Here is a 25,480-nt window from a genome sequence, read left to right as displayed (position 1 = left end):
TTGCAGAGTTTACTGAACTCACTGAAGTTTGAGAAGGCACAGTTCTCATCCTCAAGGAGTGTCTATTTTTTAAACCTTAAGAAGGAAATCAAAGAATCAAAAGACAACCAAAGGAGCATTAAACCAAGGCAGCTACACACAGAGCAGAACGAACTGTTTCCAGAGGACCACTGATGGTCTGGGAGTAAGCAGTAAGAGCACATGACCAGTCCAGCTGTGAGGACTCCAGGGTGGCCCCTAGGAGTTCAGCACAGACTTGTGGACAGGTAGTCTCAGGGAACAGAGCAGGAGCAACAATCCTGGTGTGCTAAGACTGCAGGGTGAGCAGACCAGCTGGTATCCTGGCCAAGGCAATGCTGATGTGTGTGAGGACTACCCTGGAGCCCTCAAAGCTGATACTTATCATGCACCCATGCTGCTCACTCCTAGACCATCAGTAGCTTTAGGGAAAGTTTCATTCTGCTCTGAGTGTAGCTGCCTTGGTTTAATGGTGTGTGTGTGTGTGTGTGTGTGTGTGTGCGCACGCATGTGTGTATGTCTCACAGTATTTCCTCAACCACAGCTTCCTAAAATACAAAAAGAAACCCTAGTGAGTAAAGAAGAGGATGCATTAGTTCCAAGGTAGATACACACATTGTTTAACTGCGTTCAGTGAGTTTCCTTACAACAATAAGAGGATGGTGATGAGACAGGGAAACCTAGAGCAACAATTATAATTATTCTAATTATAATATGTGCACAATGTGAAATACCCTGGGGAAACCTTTTGGTACAATTGATTTGCACTAAAACAGTGACTTGAGACAGACAGGAGAGCAAAACAGGCTCTCTTGGAGGATAGGATGGAAAGGGAATAGAGGGTAAAAAATACTGAAAATGGTCAAACATTAATATGTATATATATATATGAAAATAGTACAAAGAAACCTATTAAAATTGTTTCAAGTGGGGGAGATAAAGGAAAGTGACAGAGATGAGGCTAATGAGGTACATGGAATGCATGAATGCATGTATGCAAATGTCACAGAGAAACTTGCCCTGTACAATTAGCAGATGCTAACAAAAAATCAGGAAGAACACACACCTATTTTTTTTTTGCAGTACTAGGGATGGAATCTAGGACGTTGCACATATTAAGCAAGAGTCTGACACTGAGCAACATTCTCATCATGACCCTTTCCTACCCAAAATACTAAGCTGTGAGCTAATGAATCAAGCCTGTAATGCTAGTTACTCAGGAGGCTGAATTGAGAATTGTGGTTCAAAGCTAGCTTCAGCAGGAAAACATACGAGGCACTTATCTCTAATAACCCACCAAAAGCTGTAAGTAGAGCTGTGACTCAAGTGGTAGAGTGCTGATTTTGTACACAAAAGGGCAGGGTCAGTGTCCAGGCCTTGAGTTCAAACTGTAGGACTTGGCACAAGGACAAACAATAACAAAAACACTTGCTACAAATATTCACAGGGGGGAGTTTGGCCTAGTGGTATTGTGTTTTCCTAGCATGCATGAAGACCAAGGTTCAATTCCTTGGTACCACATACATAGAATAAACCAGAAGTGGTACGGTGGCTCAAGTGGTAGAGCTCTAGCCTTGAGAAAACCCAAGGACAGTGCTCAGGCCCTGATTTCAAGCCCTGAGACTGGCAAACAAAATATTCAGAGGGGGCCAGGAGCATAACCTAGTGGTAGAGTGCTTGCCTAGCATGCAGGAATCCCTGGTTCGATTCCTAGGTACCACATATTCAGAAAAAGCCAGAGGTGGTGCTGTGGTTCAAGTGGCAGAGTGCTAGCCTTGAGCAAAAAGTGTCCAAGGAGAGTGCCCAGGCCCTGAGTTCAAGCCCCAGGCTTAACAAAAAAAAAAAGAAAATATTCAGAGGATATTATTACTAAATAGGTTTCAGGTTAAAGCCCTAAACAAAAGAACTAAACTTTCACACTGCCCTTATGATAGATGGAAATGGCTCAATTATTCTCTATGGAATCCAGTAAACCAACACCCTATTTTTCCTAATTTCATCCCACTTTTTTCTACTTCAACGACCAGTCTGCTCTAGTCAAACTTATCTCCTCAAATCTTTGGAACATACATTCAGCCCTTCTCTCTCTTTTTTTTTTTTCTCATGCCAGTCATGGGGCCTAAAGTCAGGGACTGGGTGCTGTCCTTGAGTTCTGTGCTCAAGGCTAGTTCTCTACCATTTGAGCTACAGTACCATTTCTGGCCTTTTGGTAGTTAATTGGAGATATGTGCCCCACAGACTTTACTGCTCTGGCTAGCTTTGAACTGAACTCTTCAGATCTTAGCCTCCTGAGCAGCTAGGATTACAAGGCAACACCTGGCTCATTCAAAATTTTATTTTTTAACCACAGGGAATAGTCATTTACTTTCTGGTGATTTTATTCCACAGCATTCAGCTTTATTTTTTGTGTGTGCGCAGTATTTTAGAGGCTGGTGTTGGGAAATGTAGTGTCACAATTTGAGACTTGGGACTTTTTTACTGAAATGTTTCCATCCATCTTCCATCCCCAACTAGACAGTGGGTTTTGAAATGAGAGGGATCTAAGCTGAAATTCCACTTCAACATTACCCTGGGCTTACTCACCCAAGGTATTAGGGATGTTTAACAGATAAAATGAGTGATAGTCTTCATAAAGCACAACCCACTGAGACTAGTATACATTGGTGGATCCTTTCCCACCAGAAAAGTAAAAACAGAACCACTCTGTGACCCAGGCCAATTTAGTTGAGACCCCCCCCACTTTTTGGTCTACCTGAAGGAAACAAACAAACAAACAAACAAACAAACAGCAGTTCTTTCTTTCTTTTTTTTTTTTTGCGAGTCCTGGGCTTGAGCTCAGGGCCTGAGCACTGTCCTTGGACTTTCTCAAGGCTAGAGCTCTACCACTTGAGCCTCAGCACCACTTCTGGCTTTTTTTTTCTATGTATGTGGTACCGAGGAATTGAACTTGGGTCTTTGTGCATGCTAGGCAAGCACTCTACCACTAGGCCAAACTCCCAGCCCAACACTTCTGGCTTTTTTCTATGTATGTGGTACCGAGGAATTGAACCTGGGTCTTCGTGCATGCTACGCAAGCATTCTAGCACTCGGTCAAACTCTCGGCCCCCAGTTGTTGTTCTTTTTAAACCAACTCAAGCTCCTCAATGGTTCCTGGGAAGTTGGGGGCGGAGTTACAGGTGAAAGTTGATGAGTTGGAACAAGCACAACAAAAATTCCTTGTCAAACTTAAAAGATGTGCCAGCCTGCTTCGTTCTGCTTTTAAATTACAGGATCATTGTGAAGCAGAACGTAGGAAGCATCAAAAGGTTCAGGGATAGAACTCGCGTATCAGATCCTTGCCAAGATTCGCACCAAAGTCTCCCGCCTTCCGACAACAAATCAAAAGACACGCCTCCCTGTCCCCCCCAACCCTCTGAGCGATCGTTCTTCCCAAACAGAGGGCCTCGAACACAGAGGCAGAGCTCCCAGACTCACTGCCAAGGCCTTTGGCCTGCTGAAGGAGCTCCTGTTCCCCGGCTGGAGGCTGCTCCAGCTCGGCGGACTCCGCCTCCGCCTCCGATTCCGGGGTCTGCTTGGAAACGTCTCCCGTGAACTGCTCGCGTCTCTGGGCCTGCTCGTCCTTTGCCTCCGGCTGCGGCAGGCCAAACCAACTACTTAGCCCTCGGAACATCCCGCCCCTGGGGCTCCCACGGCGGCCCCCTTCTCGGCGACCCGAGCGGGAACTGCCAGGTAGGTATTTAAGGCTCTCGGGGAGCTGGCCGGAAATGGGAAGGTTGCCGGAGCAGCGGCGCCACCTTGGGCACACCTCTATGACGTAGTCAGCGCGAACCACGCGTGCGCGCAGTGCCGCACAGAAGGCTCCGCCCCCTACTCATGTGGCTTCTGACGTCGACGTTGCGTGTTTGGACCCCGGACAAAGGGCTGTTCCCCGGTGGCCCGGCCCAGTCTCTTTTCCTACTCTCCTAGCTCGATAGGAGACAGGAGAATCGTTGCACTACGATGACCTGAGTAAGCTATTTTTTTTTTAAAATTGCTTCTAAGCATCTTGGATAGTGATTTACGGTTGCCCAGGTTGGTCTGGCTGGAAATGGATGTCTTTAGATCTTTCTGATCCCAAGTCAAAACTAACCCAGAGCCTGGCAGGCTGGCTCACGCCTGTAATCCTAACTACTCTGGAGGCTGAGTTCGGAAGACCGCAGTTCAACGCTAGCCCGGCACAAAAGATTGTGAGATTGTGTGTGTGTGTGTGTGTCCAATTAAACGCCAGAAAACCAAAAATGGCGCTGTGGCACAAAGTGGTTGAGCACTAGCCTTGCTAGCCTTGACCTGAAGAGCTCAGGAAGAGTGCCCAGACCCAGAGTTCAAGGCAACCGCAACCAAGAAACAACAACAACAAAAAACGAGAAACAACTAACCAAGAGCCTCTAATTCAACAAGTACAAAGTGAATGGTATCAGCATATAATGTAGTTAGCAGAATCTAGACTTGGGAGGAACTCCGGGAGGAAGGGAGGGAAGGACAGAGAGAGAGAGAGAGAGAGAGAGAGAGAGAGAGAGAGAGAGAGAGAGAGAGAGAGAGAGAGAGACAGAGACAGAGAGAGAGACAGACAGAGAGAGAGAGAGAGAGAGAGAGAGAGAGAGAGAGAGAGAGACAGACAGACACACACACACACACAGAGACAGAGAGAGAGAGAAAGACAGAGAGAGACAGACAGACACATGACTCTATTTTTTGTTGTTGTTGGTCATGGAACTTGAACTCTGGGCCTGGATATTGTCCCTGAGCTCTTCAACTCAGCTACTGCTCTACCTCTTGAGCCACAGCACCACTTCCAGACATGATTCTGTTTCTTCAAATACACTTCACAGAAGAGGGCATTAGGGTGGAGAAATTAAGAGACAAGATTTGAACTCTTGGCTACTTCTGGATATATATATATATATATATATATATATATATATATATATATATATACATATATTGGGGGGTGGGGAAGTCCTGTCCTTGAGCTCAGGGCCAGAGCAATGTCCTTCTGACTTCTCAAGGCTAGAGCTCTACCACTTGAGCCTCAGCACCACTTCTGGCTTTATCTTTGTATGTGGTACCGAGGAATTGAACCCAGGTCTTCGTGCATGCTACACAATCACTCTACCACTAGGCCAAACTCCCGGCCCCATACTTCTGGATTTAATTTAGATATAAATTGATCTAGTTAGAACAGATCCTAATTAGACAAATACATGGAAAATTCTGACGTTTATATGCGGAAATTTGGACACTAATTGATGAAATTAAGGAATTGTGAAATTAGAATTACAAATTCATGAGCTAGGATGCCTGTTGTGTGGCTCATGCTTGTAATCCTAGTTTCCCAGAGGTGGAGATTTGAACATCACCATTCAAAACCAGCCAGATCAGCAAATCTAGGAGACTCTTATGTTCAATTACCCAGCAAAAAATGCCAGAAATGGAGGAGGTATGGTTCAAGTGGCAGATCTCCAGCCTTGAGTAGAAAAAGCCAGCCAAGAATTAAAGGCCCTGAATTCAGGCTCTAGTACCAGTGGGCACAAAAAAACCAAGGTAGAAAAGTCTTTGAGAGTCCAATCCCATAATCATTTTTAAATCTAGAATTCCTTAATAGAAAGTGCATTCACATGGTTGTACACCAACCTCTACAGTGCTTGCCTTTTCTTTTTAGGTACTGGGGATCGAACCCAGGACGTTGCACTTGCTAGGCAAGGGCTTTGACAATGAGCTACATCCCAGCCCCTTACACCAACCTCTAGAACTCCTTCAATTTTTCAATTCCATTTCCATTTTGACCCCTGGCAACTACCAATTTACTTTCTAACTATTGTAGAAAACTCATATAAGTGGAATCATACAATATTTGATATGTTATGACTAGATTCTTTCACTTAGTATAATGTCCTCAAGGCTCAGTTATGTTGGAGTGTGTTAATTTTCCTCCTTTGTTCAAGCCCCTGGAGAAAAACAGCATTGTTAGTCTTTGTTTCTTTTTCTGGTATTGGGTTTGGAAACCAACATCCTGAGCATGCTAGGCAAGTAGTGTAGCACTGAGCTACAATCATCAGCCTCGAACTGTTATTTTTCAAGTTGTGGAAATGGCATTTTATGTGAGGATATATTTTTTAAAATAAATTCTTTAATTTTAGAGTAGCATACAGAGATGTTGACTAAAGACATGGAAACATGGCTGGAATTTGCTTCAAATTAGTACAGGAGGGCCAGGAGTTTGGCCTAGTGGTAGAGTGCTTGCCTAGCATGCACGAAGACCCAGGTTCGATTCCTTGGTAACACATACATAGAAAAAAGCCAGAAGTGGTGCTGAGGCTCAAGTGGTAGAGCTCTAGCCTTGAGAAAGTCCAAAGACAGTGCTCAGGCCCTGAGCTCAAGTCTAGGACTGGCAAAAAAATATAACAAATTAATACAGGATAAGCAGAAATGGGTCCATTTACATGTGTCAGATAATAAGTACATTTCCTTTTGTACAGTGTCATCTGTTCCCTCATTCTCTTCCATTCCCTTCCTCCCATCTCCACCCATGAGTTATTGTTAACTTTTTAAAATAATAGAATGTCAAACAAACAAACAAACAAAAAACCATCAAGAACTTCATGGACCTGTTTTCTAAGATTAAACTCTAGCCATCCATTGTGGAAAGATAGTCAGGATTCTTCCTTGCCTCACATCATTTTGAGAAGAGGAAGACCATTTTAATGACATATAAGAATAAGTGCTGAGGCCAAGAGCATGGCCTAGTAGTAGAGTGCTTGCCTAGCATGCATGAAGCCCTGGGTTCAATTCCTCAGTACCGCATACAAAAAGAAAAGCTGCAAATGCCTTCAGAAAGCCCAAGGACAGTGCTCATTCCCTGAGTTCAAGTTCCAGGGGCAGCAAAAAAAAGTGGTGAGCTGTTAATAATCCTGGTATGTATGTGTGTATGTATATATTATTGGTGCTGGTTCTGGGGCTTGAACTTAGGGTCTTGGCATTGTCCCAGAGCTTTACTAACTCACTACTGCTTGAGCCAGCTTCACTTACAGTGTTTTGGTAGTTAAGTAGAGATAATAGTCTCATTCCTATTTGGGCTGGTCTTGAACTGTGATCCTCAGCTCTAGCCTCTTGAGTGGCTAGGATTAAAGTGTGAGCCACCAATGCTCAGCTACATTTTTTTTGCCAGTCCTGGGTTTGAGCTCAGGGCCTGAGCACTGTCCTTGAGTTTCCTCAAGTCTACAGCTCTACTACTTGAGCCACAGCACCATTTATGGCTTTTTCTATGTATGTGGTACTGAGGAATTGAAACCGGGTCTTCGTGCATGTTAGGCAAGCACTCTACCACTAGGCAAAACTCCCGGGCTTTAGCTACATTTTATTCTGATTCAGGACATTAACCCTAGAAAGTCCAACTCAAGTTTTTGTCACCCCCTCCACAAAAAACCCACCAGCTGGGGCCAGGGGTTTGGCCTAGTGGTAGAGTGCTTGCCTAGCATGCACGAAGACCCAGGTTCGATTCCTTGGTACCACATACATAGAAAAAGCTGGAAGTGGTGCTGAAGCTCAAGTGGTAGAGCTCTAGCCTTGAGAAAGACCAAGGACAGTGCTCAGATCCTGAGCTCAAGCCCACGACTGGCAAAGCAAAACAAAACAAATGTTTACAATTCAGTGGTATACATTTTTGATGCATTAGAGTATTAAAATTGAAAATTGTTGTAAGTGTATAGAAAATAAAACTTATGGTGAGTACCTGTGGTTTATACCTGTAATCCTAGCTTTTCAAGAGCCTGAGACCTGAGAATTGAGGTTCAAAGCCAGCCCAGGCCGGAAAGTCTGTGAGAGACTCTTTTCTCCAATTTAACCACCAGAAAACCTGAAGTGGAGCCGTTGCTCAAGTGGCAAAGAGCCAGTCCTCCCCAACCCCCATCTCCTTTCCCCTCTTTTTTTTATGGGTTTTAGGGCCTGGGAGTTTTCTGTGACCTCTTTTGCTCAAAGTTAACCACTTTTGGAGGTTTTTTGGTGGTTAATTGGAGATAGGAGTCCCACAGACTTTCCTAACTGGGTTGGCTTTGAACCACAATCCTCAGATCTCAGCTTCCTGAATAGCTAGGATTACCAGTACCTGACCCTTTAAGCTTTTTCACTCAAAACTTGCACTCTACACCTTGAGCCACAACTCCACTTTTGACTTTTGGCTGTTTAATTGGAGATAAGAGTCTCATGGATTTTCCTGCCTGGGTTGGCTTCAAACTGCAATCATCAGATCTCAGCCTTTTTGAGTAACTAGGATTACAGCGGTGAGCAAAACTCCCCCCCCTACTCTTCTATTTCATCTGTCATCATTTAAACTTCTTAAATTGTTTCTCCTTTAAAGCCTGTAATTTCAACACACTCTGCTGCCAACTGGCTCTCTTTTCCTTCTCTTTCCTTTCTTCCTGAATGTTTCTGTCTTACAGGATTGGCTTGCCAGTCCATCTGTAATTGCATTCTCCCACATCTGTCTATTCATGCAGCTCTGAGGGTCCTTGACTCTACCAGTGCACTCTGGTTTGATCACTTGTTTGTATGGCTGAAACTGTCAAAGTAAAACTGGATATTACTGTACAATTATGGTTCAGTTGTGTGTGTGTTTGTGTGTGTGTGTGTGTGTGTGTGTGTGTGCATGCGCGCTAGACTTAGGGCATGAACTCAGTGCCTGGTTGTGTCGCTGTCCTTTTTTAGCTCAAGGCTAGTGGTCTATCACTTGAACCACAGGTCCACTTTCGGCTTTTCTTTTGGTGGTTAATTGGAGAGGTAAGAGTCTTAGGGATTTTCCTGCCTTGAGAGGCTAGGATTACAGATGTGAGTCATTGGTGCCCAGGGGATTCAAAACATTTTTATACATTAGACATATAGGAGAGTACTCCATGGTTACATTTCCACACATGTTTACAATATGTTCCAATCAATCTCACCCCCTGTATCATTCTTCTTTTCCCCATTCCCAAAACAATTTCAATAAGTTTCCTTATCATTTTTTAAAGAAACTCCATTAGATATTCAATGTCAACTGTCTATGTCTTTCTCTATGCTCTAGTATCTTTAGTGGGGTGTGTGTGTGTGTGTGTGTGTGTGTGTGTGTGTGTGTGTGTCCGTGTGTAGAGCTATTAGATAGATCTTGAGCTCTGGGCTTGGGTGATCTCCCAGAACTTTTTTCCCCTCAAGGTTATCACTCTACCATTTGAGCCACGGCTCCAGTTCCAGCTCTTTGGTAGTTAGTTGGAAATACGAATTTCATGGACTTTCCTGCCCAGGCTGGCTTTGAACTGCAATCCTCAGATCTCAGCCTCCTGAATAGGTAGGATTATAGGCATGAGCTACAGGTACCTGGCAGCTCTGGTGTCTTAAACTAGTTATTAAAAAATGTCACGACTTTCTTAAACCTTGAGCTCACTTCAAACAGTTCTACTGTGCAGGCAGACCCTTTCTTTACTCACTCATTTGCTTCTGTTCTTTGCCTGAACAGTTTCCTATGTCCTGTCCCAGCACCAGTTACCCTCTTATAGAACTTTCAGCCAGTCTGTGAAGCCTTAAATGATTTTTTTCCTAATCCTGCCTCAGGTTTTGCCTAGCTACCAAATTATTCTACGACATTCACTGCTTTGAATAGGCGCGTAGACTGTATATCAATTTAAGACCAGACTTTCGTTTTGTATCTGTGTTCTCTTGGTGGGGGGTGGTCAGCTCCTTTGGTCGTTCTAGGAGTCTCACTCACAAAGGTTTGTGACAGAGGAGAACTCAAAAGAGGGTCCCCAGCTCGCCTAGGACCGGAGAAGGTCACGCTACTCACCAGAAGTGCCTGCTCAGTGATCCACAGGAGGGAGGGAGGAGCAGGCCTGGGCTGAGCGAGGCCCGGGGCCAAGGGCGTTTCGAGCAAAGGGTGATGGGAACCGCCTGGGCCAGAGGAATCACTTTTAAGGCGCTTGTTTTCGATCCTTGCACTCCAGCTCTCCAGGGTGCGTCTGCGGAGGCAGAAGCAAGGCGGGTAGGGGGAGTTGAACCTTTGGGGCTCGGCATCGAGTCAGGCTGGGTGCTGTGCACAGGAAAGCCTGGTGACTCCCTGCTAACCCAGGGACAGGCGCTCTTCCCAGCCCCACAGGTGAGAGTCTGGTTGGCAGCTGGGCGGTGCGCGCAGGAAACACCCTCCTGAGCTTCAACGCCAAAAAGCAGGTAACTCCCCTCTTAGGTCCCCCGATAACCCCCAAAGGCCTCATTGCCCGCAGTCTGCACCCCTAATGGTCATTGCACATGTGGGATCGGACATCTTTGTCCCCTCCCCGAGGGTGCCCGCGTCCTCCCGGTACGTCCTGCACCTCAAGCTTGCACACGCTGGCAGCCAGGCAGGACTGGGAGACGCCCACTCATGCATGGTGCTTTGGGATTCCATCCTGTGTTAGCCAGTGCCCCAAGATCTGGACGGGCCCTTCCTTGGGGTCCGATTTCACTTTACACTAGCCGGAGCCCCCAGGCTAACTTCCCCCACCCCGCCTGCCTGGGAAAGCCCTGAGATGGCGTTGGCGGAAGTGAAGCCCCAAATGGGAGCTGGTTGAGACTGGGTCAGCGCTCGTGACTTGCACTTTCTATCCCCCCACCTGCACTCGTATAACCGGGTAAACAACGACCCTCGCATTCCCGAAGCATTTTAGCTAGTTGCAACAAAAAGGGGAGGGGGAGGGGGAGCGGTTAAAAGGTATTGGTGTGTAGCGTTTCCACACAACAACATGTTTCATTTTAAATGAGCAGATGGATGGGATTTGGTGAATTATCCACCCCTGTAATTACACCTCAGAAAGGTCCCTTACACTCCTTTTCCAATCAATTCACCTCCTCCCACCCCACTTCTTGGATCACTGGTCTGTTTGCCAACTTCATAAAATGGACTCATTCACTAAGTCCTCTTCTGTGTCTGATTTATATTACTTTTTAAATGTTCATCGCTGAATATGGATCCACTGGTCCCTTTGGTACTTTGAGTTTCTCTAGGCCCGCCCCATCAAATGTGGGGTTCACTGGCCACATGTGGCTACTAAATTGAGACTTACTGGAAATAAATGCACCATAGTTACCAAGACTTAATGCAAAGGTGGTAACAATCTCACACGTAAATTCTTCCATGGATTCCAATTTCAAATCAACTCTCCTTCCTCCTTTCCTTCTCCTCCCCCTCCTTCTCTCTTTTCTTTCCTTTCCCGTGGACTCTACAGTATTTAAAATGATTTCCCGGGCTCGTGTAATATTTTTATTGGGCATCACAGCTTTATACTGTACTATTTTATAAACCTGGCTCTGTTCACTTCATATAAGTGAATAAAAAATTTCAGTCTTCATACCAGAAAACATAGGGATTGAAGATAATTTAGAACAGAGCCTGCTTCCCCCCTTGCAGTCTTAAAAAAAACAAACAAAAACTTCCTCCCAAACATACTTGTTTATTTAAAAGAGGCAGAAAGGATTAAATGTTGCCTTGGTTTATGTTAATTTTTTCATAAAAGACTTTCTAAAGTATCAAATGTGCTTTAAAAAACAATCTTGGCTTTTAGAAAACTAATGACTGTCTACAAGGCAATCATTTAACATCTGTTTATTGTCTTTACTTTTCACTTTTTACCAAATTTATTAAAATTTGACCTGATTTATTCTTTAATTACCTGTTTTCTTTCTTTCTTTCTTTCTTTCTTTCTTTCTTTCTTTCTTTCTTTCTTTCTTTCTTTCTTTCTTTCTTTCTTTTTTCTTGCTGGTCCTGGGGCTTGAACTGAGGGCCTGAGCACTCTCCTTGGACGCTTTTTGCTCAAAGGGGGAGAAAAACCCTCTATGTTTGCGTAGAGAAATTGTGTGTGTGTGTGTGTGTGTGTGTGTGTATGTATGTCTGTGTGTCTGTGTGTCTGTGTGTGTGTGTGTTTGCACACACCTAGAATTTTTACTTGACCTTTTGCTCAAGGTTAGTGCTCTATCACTTGAAACACAGCTCCACTTCCCATCTTTTGGTGATTAGTTGGAGATAAGAGAATAGACTTTTCTGCTTAGGCTAGCTTTGAACAGAGATCTTCAGATCTCAGCCTCCTGAGTAGTTAGAATTCCAGATGAGAACCACTGGCCCCTGGGTGGCCTCCTTTTCCCCCTGCCCTGATGTATCCCCCCTTAATATTTTTAAAGATTTTATTAACATTGATTTTTACATTATATTTCAAATGTCATGTTTAACAAATGAGTATTCAAGAAGGGAATCTCTATATACAATCACTGGCACATAGACTTCAGAACATAATTAAAATTAAGCTGAGGGTTTGTATGTCACAGATTCATATCAATCATTATATTATAACTTTATGTCTGTAGAGTATATCCCATCATATATTTTTATGTCTCTCCCTTAATCTTTCAGTAGTTGTACGAACAGGTTTCAATTCAACATGGACTGTGCCTCCTGACTTTTATTTTCATTGTTTCTCAGATTTTACCTGGTAGCGGGCAGCCACCTCTCTTTCACCAATGAAGTATATCCTGGTCACTGGTGGGGTCATCTCAGGTATTGGTAAAGGGATCATCGCCAGCAGCATTGGGACAATTCTTAAGTCATGTGGACTTCGTGTTACTGCCATCAAAATTGACCCCTATATCAATATTGATGCTGGGACCTTTTCTCCTTATGAACATGGTATGAAAAGAAATCTTTCTTACAAAGCACTAAACAACCTTGTGGTTCTTTGTTACATTTGGGGTCACTTCATTTGCTTTTCCTTTTTTGTGTGTGCCAGTCCCGAGGTTTGAACTCAGGATCCTGGGCACTCACTGTCTGTTAGCTTTTTTGCCCACGGCTGGTGCTCTGCTACATGAGCTACATCTCTATTTCTCGTTTTTTGCTGGTTAATAGGCGATAAAAAAAAGTCTCAAGGACTTTCTTGCCTGTGCTGGATTTGAACTGCAATCCCCATCTCAGCCTCCTGAGTAGCTAGGATTACAGAAGTATGCCACCAGTACCAGGTGTTTTGGATAATTTCTTGAGAAGAATACAGTTTCAAAATTATACTTGTTGCCACAGACCTTCTGAATATGTAGAGGTTCTCATGGTCATGGATGCTTTTTTTCAGATCACTGATGACATTCCAAATTAGTCAACCCCTTTGAAAATATTGTCCCTTTTGCTATGGATTATATTTTGTCTTATAATCATAGGAATGTATTTCCTTTAACATTTCCTACTGCCTAAAATAATTGTTTTGATGTACATTAATTATTTTAACAAGCGTTAACTGTTAGTTTTTGTAAACTGAATAGCATGATTGGATTTGTTCACCCTTCTTCCATTTATTTCATTTTTAATGCCGGTACTGGGGATTGAACTCAGGGCCTTGTGCTCTTTCTTAACTTCTACCACTTGTACCTCCATTTCCAGCTTTTTGCTGGTTAATGAGAGATAAGGGTCTTATGGATTTTCCTGCCCGGGTTAGCTTTGAACTTGGATCTTCAGATCTCAGCTTCCTGAGTAGCTAGGACTACAGGTATGAGCCACCATTGCCCATAACATTGTATTTTAATACTGTTGAAAAAACTTTTTATATTCAAGCAGAATGTTGCATAAATCCTGAGTGAATAACTGATGAATTTTCACTAAATGAATGTATTGTACAACCAGCCTCTGATCAGGAACAAAAGTCTTTTGTATCCCATGGTCTTAGACCAGAACTCCTGGGGAATTTGCTGCCCTGTTTTCTAATACCCATATTATTAGTTTTGCTTTCATCCCCTTTGTTGCCCAGGGTAGTCTCCAGCTTCTGAGCTTAATGAACGTACCACTTTACCCACTCGAAGAGCTAGAACTACAGGTTGGCCATTTGCCACTAGGTTACTTTTGTCTGGTTTTGAATTTGAATTTAGTTGAATCTTAGAGTTATACTCCCTTTTCATTTAAGTTTTGAACATTTAATATGCTGTAGACACATTTACATATTCCATACTGCACAGAACCTGTATATAGCAGTAAGTGTTCAATTTACTGACATAAACAACACAAAATATCTTTAAGTCAATTTTAAACATCAATTTACAGGTGTATAATTTCTGATTTGAAAAATAAGGATGTTTTCAAGCTTTTGATACATAATGCATATTTTGTATGTGTGTTTTTTTCCAGTGCAGGGGAACGAACCCAGGGCCTCCTGCATGCTAGGCAAGTCTCTGCCCCTGAGCTATAGCCCTGTCCCCATAATGCATATTGCTAATAGTTTTTAGGCTCCTCTTTCTTGTCTACAACTCTGAAATCCTACATTCTGAAAAATCTAAACTATGTCAAATTTATGGGTGTTTTCCTCAAACTTTCTGAAAATTCTTTATATCCTTATGGCTACTTGTAATCTTTATTTCACTTTTTTTTTCTTTTGGAATGCATTTGATTATGGGTGCTTTTGATATGTGTTCTAACACATGGAACATGCTCTATACTGTTTCTATAATGCCAATAATTTGGAATTATGATGCCTATTCTATCCCTATTCCAATAAGTCTTGTGTTAATCCTCTCCTGTTTTTTTTTGTTGTTGTGGGGTTTTTTTTTTGGTCATGGGGCTTGAACTCAAAGCCCTGGGTGTGTCCCTGAGCTTTTTTGCTCATGTACAACTTTTTGCTGTACTGCTTGAGTCACAGCTCCACCTCTGTTTTTGAGGTGGGTGGTTGGAGGTAAGAAAGAGTCTTATGGACTTCTTTGCCTAGGCTGGCTTTTTTTTTGTTAGTCATTGGATTTGAACTCTGGGCCTGGGCATTGTTCCAGAGCTCTTCAGCTCAAGGTTATAGCCCTGCCCCTTAAGCCACAGAGCCACTTCTGGTTTTCTGGTGATTAATTAGAGATAAGAGTCTCATGGACTTTTTAGTGCTCAGGCTGGCTTTGAACCACAATCCTCAGATTTCAGCCTCCTGAGTAGTTAGGATTATAGGCATGAGCCACGTGCCTGGCTTAGGCTGGCTTTGAATTGTGATAGTCAGTTCTTAAGCTCTTAGCCTCCTGAGTAGCTAGGATTATAGGCATGAGCCACGATGCTTGACTAAGTACATTTTCTTACAAGATCTTTACTTAGAAAAGTGATCAGTTTTGATTGAAACTAAATTTTAAACTTGTCTTGCCTTTTTTTCTTTTTTTGTTAATGTTAGGTGAGGTGTTTGTCTTAAATGATGGTGGAGAAGTTGATTTAGACCTTGGAAATTATGAAAGGTTCTTGGATATTAATCTTTATAAAGACAACAACATCACCACTGGAAAAATATATCAGCATGTGATCAATAAAGAGAGGCGTGGTGATTACCTGGGAAAAACAGTTCAAGGTATTATATTCTTTTTTTTCTCCTTTAAAAACTGTTATTATGGAAGCCGGATGTGGTGGCTCATGCCTGTAAGCTTAGCTACTTAGGAGGCTGAATTCGGAGGATCTCAGTTCAAAGCCAGCCCAGGCACTAAAGACCAAGAGACTCTTATCTCCAGTTAACCACTGAAAGACCAGAGTGGCGCTGTGGCTCAAGGGGGTGGTAGACTTGAGCTGAAGAGCTCAGGAACAGTGCCCAGGCCCTTACTTAAAGCCCCACAACCAACAACAAAAATTGTTAATATGGGCTGGGAGTGTGGCCTAGTGGTAGAGTGCTTGCCTGGCATGCACAAAGCCCTGGGCATGCACAAAGCCCTGGGTTCGATTCCTAGGTACCATATACACAGAAAAAGCTGGAAATGGCACTGTGGCTCCAGTGCAGATTGCTAGCCTTGAGGAAAAAGTGTCCAAGGACAGTGCCCAGGCCCTGAGTTCAAGCCCCACAGCTGGCAAAAACATAAACAACAACAAATATTATAAAAGTAATGTACAAAGGAGTTACAGTTACAATGTCACTCCTTCCCTCATGCTCTCCCAAAGTTTTTTTTTTCAGTCCTGGGGCTTGAAGTCAGGGCCTGGGCACTGTCCCTAAGCTCTGTTCAAGGCTAGCGATCTATCCCTTGGGCCACAGCACTACTTCTGGCCAGCTTTTTCTGTGTATGTGGTACTGAGGAATCAAAACCAGGGCTTCATGCGTTCTAAGTAAGCACTCTACCACTCTGCCACATTCCAGCCCCAAGATTTTTCCCTCCCATCCCCTCACACAACAAGGTATTATTCTGTTGCCCCAAATTAAAGATGAACGTGTTATGAGCTCTGAGCGCTAACACTTCAAATCCTTTTAAAACTTGCTTTCTTTTCATTTTCCATGTTCATAATTACCTTTTCTTCTCTTTTTCCATCTTCCTCTCCCCTCCTCCTCCCTCCCTCATCCTATTTCTCTTCTTCTTTCCCTTCCTCCTTCTGCTCCTCCATATTGCTGCCATAGCAGCGGTAGGCGTAGAAGCCAGACAGCTGGTGACAAGGAGATCACTGTATCCTACGGTGGAACTGGGCAGTGTAGATCTTGGGAAATACCCATGTCCCAGTGATGGGGAGACAGCAAAACCCCTGAGCTGGGTCCTGCTTCCTGACCTGACGAGTGGAGACAAAGCCCACCTGAGCCCGGCATGTTGGACAAGCTGAGTGAGCACGGCCCGTAAATGGTGCCAAATTCACCAGGTGGAGATTGGCACCATGTTCCCCACTTAAATGAGCCGTAAGTTTGAGGTGCTGCTTGACCTGGAGCTTGTGTTCTTCATCTTAGCCTCCGGGGGCCATTAGTGCAATTTCACGCAACACGAAGTCAGGATGGGATGGAGATGGTCTCTGTGACCCTGCTTCAAGTTACTTTTTGTTTCTTTGGCACAGACCAGCAGTTTTGGGACTTTTTCACCAATGGTGGGTCTCTGAGTGTCCCATGGCTATGGAGATGTGTCCTGTTGGCTCTTGCACTGGCCTTCACTCATGGGTTTGTTTAGCCCTTGCTTGAGCCCCAAGGCCAGTGGGCCTTGCTTCACTAGCTAGTGTTACCACCACGCTCTGTGCACTTGGGCCAGGCCCCTGGGAGTCTGGCATCCACTCTCTCCTGGAATATTTCTCTTTTTTGCCAGGCCTGGGCTTGGGCTCAGGGCCTGAGCACTGTCCTTGGGTTTTTTCTCAAGGCGAGAGCTCTACTACTTGAGCCTCAGCACCACTTCTGGCTTTTTTTCTATGTATGTGGTACCAGGGTCTTTGTGCATGCTAGGCAAGCACTCTACCACCAGGCCAAACTCCCGGCCCCTCTCTGGCATATTTCTTACTTGGTATTTTGCCCTCTCTCTTTTCTCTTCTTCCTCCCCCTATCCTCTTTCTCCTCCCATGGTCCCTCTCTTCCCTCCCCAACTCTTCACTCCTTCCTACATTCTACTCTTTCTCTCCCCTCTTTTTACTCCTCCCCTCTCTCTCCCCATTCTCTTCTCCCCTCTTCTCTCCTCCCTTCTTCCCTTCCCCTCCTTCATTCTCTTCTTTCTTCCCCTCTTTCCTTTCCTCCCCTCCCTCCTTTTTTCTTCCCCCAATTTCCTGCCTTCTCTTCCCCTCCCTCTACTCTCCCTTCCCTGTCTCTCTTCTCTTTCTCCTCTCTAACATCCTCTCTCCTCTCCCCCCTCTCCTTTCTTTCATTTTTCTTTTTGCCAGTCCTGAGACTTGAACTCAGGGCCTGGGCACTGTCCCTGAGCTGCTTTTGCTCAAGGTTAGCACTGTACCATGTGAGCCACAGTTCCACTTCTGGCTTTTTCTGTGTGTGTAGTACTGAGAAATGGAAGAGAGGACTTGATGCATGCTAGGCAAGCACTCTGCCACTAAGCCACACTTCCCTCTCCTTTCCTCCCTTCTCCTCTTCCATTGCCCTCACTTTCTTGTCACCAGTGCCTGGCTAAAGTTTTTCACACACATGAAGTAAGCCTCAGTGTTGTCCTTTCTTTCCTGCAGTTGTTCCGCACATTACTGATGCTATCCAGGAGTGGGTTATGAATCAAGCCAAGGTGCCTGTAGACAGTAATATGAAAGAACCCCAAATATGCGTTATTGAGGCAAGTATGGAACTTCCCTTTACAATCTACAAACTTCTATCTTGTGGGACTTCTATGCCTCTCTTCTTCATTTACTCCATCCATATGTACAGATGGCCTCCTGTGTGCTGGAATGAGAATGAAGTGTTCTGTGTGGGGAGACAGATCATTAATTTCAAGGTCAATGTCATGGCCAGAATGTACCCTGGAATGGCACAATATCTGCCCTTGAGGCACTTGTAGGCTACCCTATCCATTCCCAATAATGTGCTCCCAAGCATGCTATTTGGAAACAGCTGCAACTGCTTTGTACCGTGATCCTCAGTTCTCAGCCTTCTAAATTGCTAGGATTATAGGTGTGAGTCACCATCGCTGAGGCTCCTTAGCTTTTTTGGCATAAGGCTACTGGTCTAACACTTGAGCCATAGTGCCACTTCTGGCTGTTGGTGATAAGAGTGTTTGCCTAGCATGCATAAAGCCCTGAGTTCAATTCCCCAATACTAAATAAACAAAAAGCTGAAAGTGATGATGTGGTTCAAGTGGTAGAGTGCTAGCCTTGAACAAAAGGAAGTTCAGAGATAGTGCCCAGGCCCTGAGTTCAAGCCCCAGGCCCAGTGAAAAAAAAAGAGTCAAGAGACACACAGACTTTAGTGTGAACCACTTGAACCACACTACCACTTCCAGCTTTTTGTTTATATAATACTGAGGAATCGAACTCAGGGCTTTATCTACACTAGGCAAACACTATCACCAAAAAGCCAGAAGTTAGCATTGTGGCTCAAGTGTTAGACCAGTAGCATTGTGCTAAAAAAGCTAAGGGGCATCAGCAACAGTGACTCATGCCTGTTATCCTAGCTATTCAGGAGGCTGAGATCTGAGGATCACTGTTCAAAGCCAGCCAGGGCACTAAAGTCCATTGATACTCTTATCTCCAATTAACCACTAGAAAACCAGAACTGGCGCTGTGGCTCAAGGGGTAGGGTGGTAGCCTTGAGCTGAAGAACTTAGGGACAGCGTGCAGGCCCAGAGTTCAAGCCATGTAACCGACCAAAAAAAAAACAAACCCCCCAAAACTAGAACAAAGACAACAATATGTTGTTATGCAGGTTATTTAAAATGTGTGAATTTGGCTGGGAATATGGCTTGGTAGTAGAGTGCTTGCTTAGCATGCATGAAGCCCTGGGTTTGTTTCCTCAGTACTACATACACAGAAAAAGATGGAAGTGGTGGCTGCGGCTCATGTGGTAGAGTGCTAGCCTTGAGCAGGAAAAGAAGCTCAGGGACACTGCCAAGGCCCAGAGTTCAAGCCACAGGATTTGAAAAAACTCTCAAAACTTGTGAATTATTTCTGTGAAGTTTTCCATTTAATATTTTTTGCATTTGGGCTGACGAGGTGAAACGGAAAGCTGCTGGTTAAAGGGAACTTCAAAATGGGCTGAGAGAGATTATGTAGTACCATGTTCAGCCACATGAGGGCAGAAAAGGCTAATGTTTAAAGACTGGCTGCCACCTTTTTTTTTTTTTTCCCCCCTCCTTTTTGATGTGATGGAGCTTGAACTCAGGCTTTACATTGCTGATGTTCTATCACGTGACCCATACCTTCACTTCCAAATATGTATTAGTTAATTGGAGATAAGGAGTCTTGTGAATTTTTCTGCTCTGGGTGGCTTCAAACTTGAGATGTTCGAGTAGCTAGGATGGATGATTTCTAGGCTTGTAGCTTCAGCCAGTTAAAGGGAAGAGATGCCATTTGCTGACATCAGGAAATACAAAGAGAAACAGACTGTGGAATGGGGGTACAGAGTTGAGCCACCACATCTGGCACATTTGTATAATTTTTTTTTTTGCCAGTCCTAGGCTTGAGCTCAGGGCATGGGCACTGTCCTTGGGCTTTCCTCATGGCTAGTGTTTTATCCCAAGCCACCGCACCACTTCTGGCTTTTTTTTGGCCAGTCCTGGGCTTGAACTCAGGGCCTGAGTACTGTCGTTCGATTTTTTCAAGGCTAGACCTTTACCACTTGAGCCACAGCAACACTTCTGGCTTTTTTTTAATGTATGTAGTACTGAGGAATCGAACCCGGGTCTTCGTGCATGCTAAGCAGGTACTCTACCAGTAGGCCAAACTCCTGGCCCATATATAATTTTTGTAACATCAAACATGGACTCCAATTGGGTGCTGGTGACTCATGGTTATAATCCTAGGTACTTAGCAGGCTGAAACCTGAGAATTGTGGTTCAAAGCCAACCTAGGCAGGGAAAGCCTGTGAGATGCTTATCTCCAGTTAACCACCAGAAAACCAGAAGTAGTGCTATGGCTCAAAATGGTAGATTGCTAGCTTTGAGCAAAGAAGAGTTCAATTCAAGCCTCATAACTAATAACAACAAAGGTGGACTCCAAATATCAAAAGTGTTTGAAAGAGCGGGGAGGGAAATGGGGACAAAAACTTAAGAAGGGTTATCAATGTTTGTGAAGTAATGCACCTTCTATCTGGTGAATATAATGTAACCCTTCTGTTAATTATAATAAAAAAGAATATTAGAAAAAGGGCTTGAAAGAGAGAGCAGGATTAGAAGTAGATTCCAGCCAGGCCCTGTGGCTGACGCCTGTAATCTTAGCCAATCAGGAGGCTGAGATCTGAGGATCACGATTCAAAGCCAGCCCTGACACTAAAGTCGATGAGACCCTTCTCTCCAATTAACCACTAGAAAACAGGAAGTGGGGCTGTGGCTCAAGGGTTGGGCAGTAGCCTTGATCTGAAGAGCTCAGGGACAGTACCCAGGCCCAGAGTTCAAGCCCCCTGGCTGACAAAAAAAAAATAGATTCCACATTCATCCATCCAGGTAGCTAAACTCGGAGACTGCTGAATTCTAGAGCTTGGCTCACTATGATCTCTCACTCCCCAACATCCAGATCATTCACTTAGTACTTCCTTTGGTGCCATTCCTGGGACTTGAAGTCAAGGCCTGGGAGCTGTCCTCGAGATTTTTCTGAGGACTTATCAGAGACTAAGAGTCTCATGGACTTTCCTGCCTGGTCTGGCTTTGAACTGTGATCCTCAGATCTCAGCCCCCTGAGTAGCTAGGATTACAGGTGGGAGCCACCAGTGCCAGCACAATAGTGCTTTTCTTGGTATTACTTTTATTCTTCTTTATCAAATTTCTCTGTCTCTCTCTCTCTTTTTTCCAGTTCTGGGGCTTGAACTCAAAGCCTGGGCTGTGTCCCTGAGCTTCTTTTGCTCAAGGCTAGTACTCTACCACTTGAGCCACAGTGCTATTTCTAGATTTTTCTGTGTATGTGATACTGAGGAAGAGAACCCAGGGCTTCATGCATGCTAGGCAAGCACTCTACCACTACGTTTCCCGTCCTATTTTTTTAAATTATTAATTTACTTTTTTGTTATTATGGGGTGATGCAGAGAGGGTTTCTAATTCCATGTGTCAGGTAATATTTCCTTTTGTGCAGTGTTATCTCTTCCCTCGCTCTCCTCTAGTCTCTCCATCTGTCTCTACCCTCAAGTCATATAGTTCACTTTCATAAATATCCAGGGCACTCCACTGCTGCAATTTTTCACACTTTTTCCCTTGAGTTCTGTATCCTCCTCTAACTCTTCTGTTTCTCTCTGTCTTTCTCTGTCTCTCTGGCTCTCTCTGGCTCTCTTTTGGTTGTGGGACTTGAACTCTGGGCCTGCTCTCTATCCCTGAGCTCTTCAGGAACTTTAGCAATATATATATATATATATGTTTCTTTAACCAGGGTTGGCCTCAAGCCATGATCTTCCATATCAGCCACAGGCACAGGTCTCAAGTTTTGTTCTTGCTTCTTGTTCTTTTTGTCTTATACCTCTTGTTCAATTCTGCGTTCCTGAGATAGCACTTTGCATGTCATAGATGCTCAAATGCTAGAGACCTGATTTTAAAATTTGTGTGATAGCATTGATTAGTTAATACAGGGATGCGGAATGGGCTAAGGTGAATTTTATCATGCTTGAAAGTAAAATGCTGTAACCTTATTGGAAACACATTGTAAGTTAGCGTGACATTTATTGAAGGATTATACTGCCAGTAATATTCATGGGGCTTTGGTTCTGTTTGTTTCAGAAAGCCAGCATGTTTTAATAATAGTAATTTAATTCTAGTAGTTCCAGCACTTCAAGGAGACTATTCAAATACACGTAGGTATGTGTATGTATTTGATGTGCGAGGGGGAGAGAGAGATTTACTTTTTCATTCTAGCAGGTGGCTCTTGCCTTTTTGATATTGTCCCTGGATTTCATATCTGCCTTCCAATTATTGGGCAAATGGTAGAACTCCTGCTTTTCTGTTATTTATATTCGGGATTTTTCTTCCTATACATTGTTTTTCTTTTTTTTGTCAGTCATGGGGCTAGAATTCAGGGCACTGTCCTTAAGCTTTCTCCAGCGTTCTACCACTTGAGCCACAGCACCACTTCCGCCCTTTTCTGTATATGTGGTCCAGAGGAATCAAACCCAAGGCTTTGTGCATTCTAGCCAAGCACTCTACCACTAGGTTATACTCCTGGTCTGTGAGACTCTTACCTACAATAAACTACTCAGAAAAAGCTGAAAGTGGCACTGTGGCAAAAGTGGTAGACCATTAGCCTTGAGCAAAAAGAGCCTCAGTGATAGTGTTCAGGCTCTGAGTTCAAGCTCCAGGAGTGGCAAAAACAACAACCACAAAAAAGGTCTTCTTGATTTCATTTTTCTCCTGCCTGTTTTTTCTTATCTTCGTGCTTGAATTCAGAGCCTTACAGTCTTACTCTGCTTTTTAGCTTATGGCTGGGGCTCTACTATTTAAACCATACCTCTAGTTCTTGCCTTTTTAAAGCTAATTGTAGATAAAAATCTCTCAGACACGCCTTGGGCTGGTTTTGAACTGTGATTCTGAAATCTCAGCTGATATTATAGGCAAGAACCACTGGCACTCAGCCCAAATATGAGGTCTTATGCTTGGTATACTAAGAATTTTTCTAGTAACCTGTGTAACTTGGAAGATGTTTGCTTATTTGTGTCTTCTGTTTTCATCCCCAGCTGGGAGGCACCATTGGTGATATTGAAGGAATGCCATTTGTAGAAGCATTTAGACAATTCCAGTTTAAGGCTAAAAGAGAGAATTTCTACAATATTCATGTCAGCCTTGTCCCACAGGTAGGCTTTCCATACAAGTATGTGAAAGGTAACTTGGATCAATTTTTTCTTTTCTTTTTTTGGTCAGTTGTAGGGCTTGAATTCTGGGCTTGGGCACTATTCCTGAGCTCTTCAGCTTAGAGCTAGTGCTCTACCACTTGAGCCACAGCACCACTTCTAGTTTTCTCATGGTTAATTGGAGATAAGAGTCTCATGAACTTTTTATTGCCTGTGCTGGCTTTGAACCTTGATCCTCAGATCTCAGCCTCCTGAGTAGCTAGGATTACAGATGTGAGCCACTGGTGTGTAGCAATTCTTTCTTTTTTTTGAAAAAGATGTTTCATTGTGATATATATTGTACATATATCTAATTTAGTTTTGATTACTATATCTATTCTTTTCTTTTTTTTGTCAGTCATGAACTTAGGGCCTGGATGTTGTCCCTGAGCTTTTTTGCTCAAGGCTAGAACTGTACCATTTGAGCCACAACTCCACTTCTGGTTTTCTGGTGGTTAATTGGAAATAAGAGTCTCATGAAGCCTGGTGCTGGAGTCTCCTGAGCTAGGTTTACAGGAGTGAGCCACCAGCACCTAGCTTTGTCTATTTTTTCTTTCTTTTCTTTTTTCTTTTTTTTTTGGTTAAAGGGCTTGAACTCTGGGCCTGGGCACTGTCCCTGAGCTCTTCAGCTCTCTACTACCGCCCTACCCCTTGAGCCACAGCACCACTTGGGGTTTTCTAGTGGTGAATTGGATATAAGAGTCTCAAGGACTTATCATGCCTGGGCTGGCTTTGAACTGCAATCCTCAGATCTTAGCCTCCTGAGTAGCTAGGATTACAGGCATAAGTCACTGGGCCCTGTCATCTATTCTCTAACTCTTCTCCCTCTTCTCCCTTTGACCAATTTTCCTGTGGTATTTTATGTGTCTCCCATTTGAAACTGGGGAACCAGGTGTCCAATGTACTGATAGAAACTCATTTTTATTTATTTATTTATTTTTAGCCAAGTGCTACTGGAGAACAAAAAACCAAGCCCACTCAAAACAGTGTCCGAGCCCTGAGGGGGTTGGGACTGTCTCCAGACCTGGTGAGTTAAAGCCAAGCACAGTGAGTATATTTGTCTTTGAAGTATCTTGGAATAGGACCTCTGTGGCACAATCTGTAACATCTACTTACTTTTCTTTTTTTTGGGCTGGGCCTAGGCCTTGTACTTGCTGAGCATGCTCTCTTCTCCTGTGCTACATCCTTAATACCTTAATCTTTAACCTCATCTTGCTCCTTTGATGCTCTCAAATGATTCTCATGACAATAAGCTTTTTGTATGTGAGAGCCAGAAAGGGCTCCTTTATCCTTATGCTTAAATTGACCTCTATTCTTCTTGGATTCTTATTCGATTGGAGAACTGGCTAGGTGTATTATCTGGCCATTTCCGTAGTTCTCGGATCCTTTAATAAAGGCAAGTCTTTGAGATTCTCCTATGACCCTGCTAGGCTGGGCTCCCACTGCTCTCATCTTTAGACTAAACAGTAATGTATCCTTATAGAAGGTGATCTGAATATTGACAATAGGCTTGGGCAGGGGTTCACAAATCAACTTTCTGCTAGCTTAAATCAGATTTTATTTATGGAATAAATACAGTCACCTATTTGATTACATTTGGAGGAGGGCTGGTACTGGGGTTTGAACTTAGGACCTCATGCTCTCACTTGGCTTTTTTACTCAAGGCTAGTGCTTTATCACTTGAGCCACAGCTCCACTTCTATTTGCTGGTTAGCTGGAGCTAAGAATCTCATAGATTTTCCTCCCCTGAATGGTTTTGAACCATGAGCCACAGATAAACCTCCTGAATAGCTAAGATTATAGGCATAAGCCACTGTCACCTGACTGATTACATATTGTTGATAGCTACTTTGGCACTGTTGAGTATCAGGACAGTGAGTCTGGCTGAAGACTTACACTACTTCCTCTGTGGCCCTTTAGATAAATATTTCAAATAGTGCTGTGGCATGGCTGGAGTGAACCAATATAGACACTTGGTCACGTCTCCTGTAAAAAGAAATGAATGGGGCTGAGAATGTGGCTTAGGGGCAGAGTGCTTGCCTAGCATGCATGAAACTCTGGGTTCAATTCTTCAGTATCACATAAACAGAAAAAGCCAGAAGTGGTGCTGTGGCTCAAGTGGTAAAGCTCTAGCCTTGAGCATAGAGTGGCTCTGGTACAGAGCCCTGGCTCTGAGTTCAAGGCCCAGGACTGGAACCAAAAAGGTTCCTGAAAATGAATGGCATCATGAACTACCTGCTGCCTGCTTCCTGACCCGTGCATCACTG

The 25,480-nt window shown here is 43.8% G+C and overlaps 2 protein-coding genes across 7 annotated transcripts in view; one reads left to right on the top strand and one right to left on the bottom strand.

Moving 5' to 3' along the window:
- Window positions 1–3,820, bottom strand: part of Syap1 (synapse associated protein 1) — a 29,860-nt gene extending 26,040 nt beyond the window's left edge. The window contains exon 1 of the mRNA XM_090326500.1: window positions 3,493–3,820. Coding sequence (XP_090182626.1) covers window positions 3,493–3,688 — 196 coding nt within the window. The 5' untranslated portion in view covers window positions 3,689–3,820. The remainder of the gene's footprint in view (window positions 1–3,492) is intronic.
- The window catches only part of Ctps2 (CTP synthase 2), an 87,971-nt gene continuing 65,865 nt past the window's right edge, over window positions 3,375–25,480 (top strand). For 3 of the 6 annotated variants that reach the window (XM_090326498.1, XM_090326493.1, XM_090326497.1), the window contains exons 1-7: window positions 3,925–4,026; window positions 12,527–12,730; window positions 14,207–14,242; window positions 15,216–15,386; window positions 17,933–18,033; window positions 23,061–23,177; window positions 24,157–24,240. In XM_090326498.1, the coding sequence (XP_090182624.1) occupies window positions 12,565–12,730; window positions 14,207–14,242; window positions 15,216–15,386; window positions 17,933–18,033; window positions 23,061–23,177; window positions 24,157–24,240 (675 nt within the window). In that variant the 5' untranslated portion in view covers window positions 3,925–4,026; window positions 12,527–12,564. Of the gene's footprint in view, window positions 3,748–3,924; window positions 4,027–9,955; window positions 10,246–12,526; window positions 12,731–14,206; window positions 14,243–15,215; window positions 15,387–17,932; window positions 18,034–23,060; window positions 23,178–24,156; window positions 24,241–25,480 lie in introns of those variants that run through there. The other 3 variants (XM_090326495.1, XM_090326494.1, XM_090326499.1) reach the window with 3 other exon arrangements.

The sequence above is a fragment of the Megascapheus bottae genome, chromosome X, assembly GCF_031878675.1.
Source record: "Megascapheus bottae isolate mThoBot1 chromosome X, mThoBot2.hap1, whole genome shotgun sequence".
NCBI classification, from domain to species: Eukaryota; Metazoa; Chordata; class Mammalia; order Rodentia; family Geomyidae; genus Megascapheus; species Megascapheus bottae.
The sequence above is the reverse complement of the archived record's forward strand: the minus strand, read 5'-3'. Positions and strand labels throughout refer to the sequence as shown.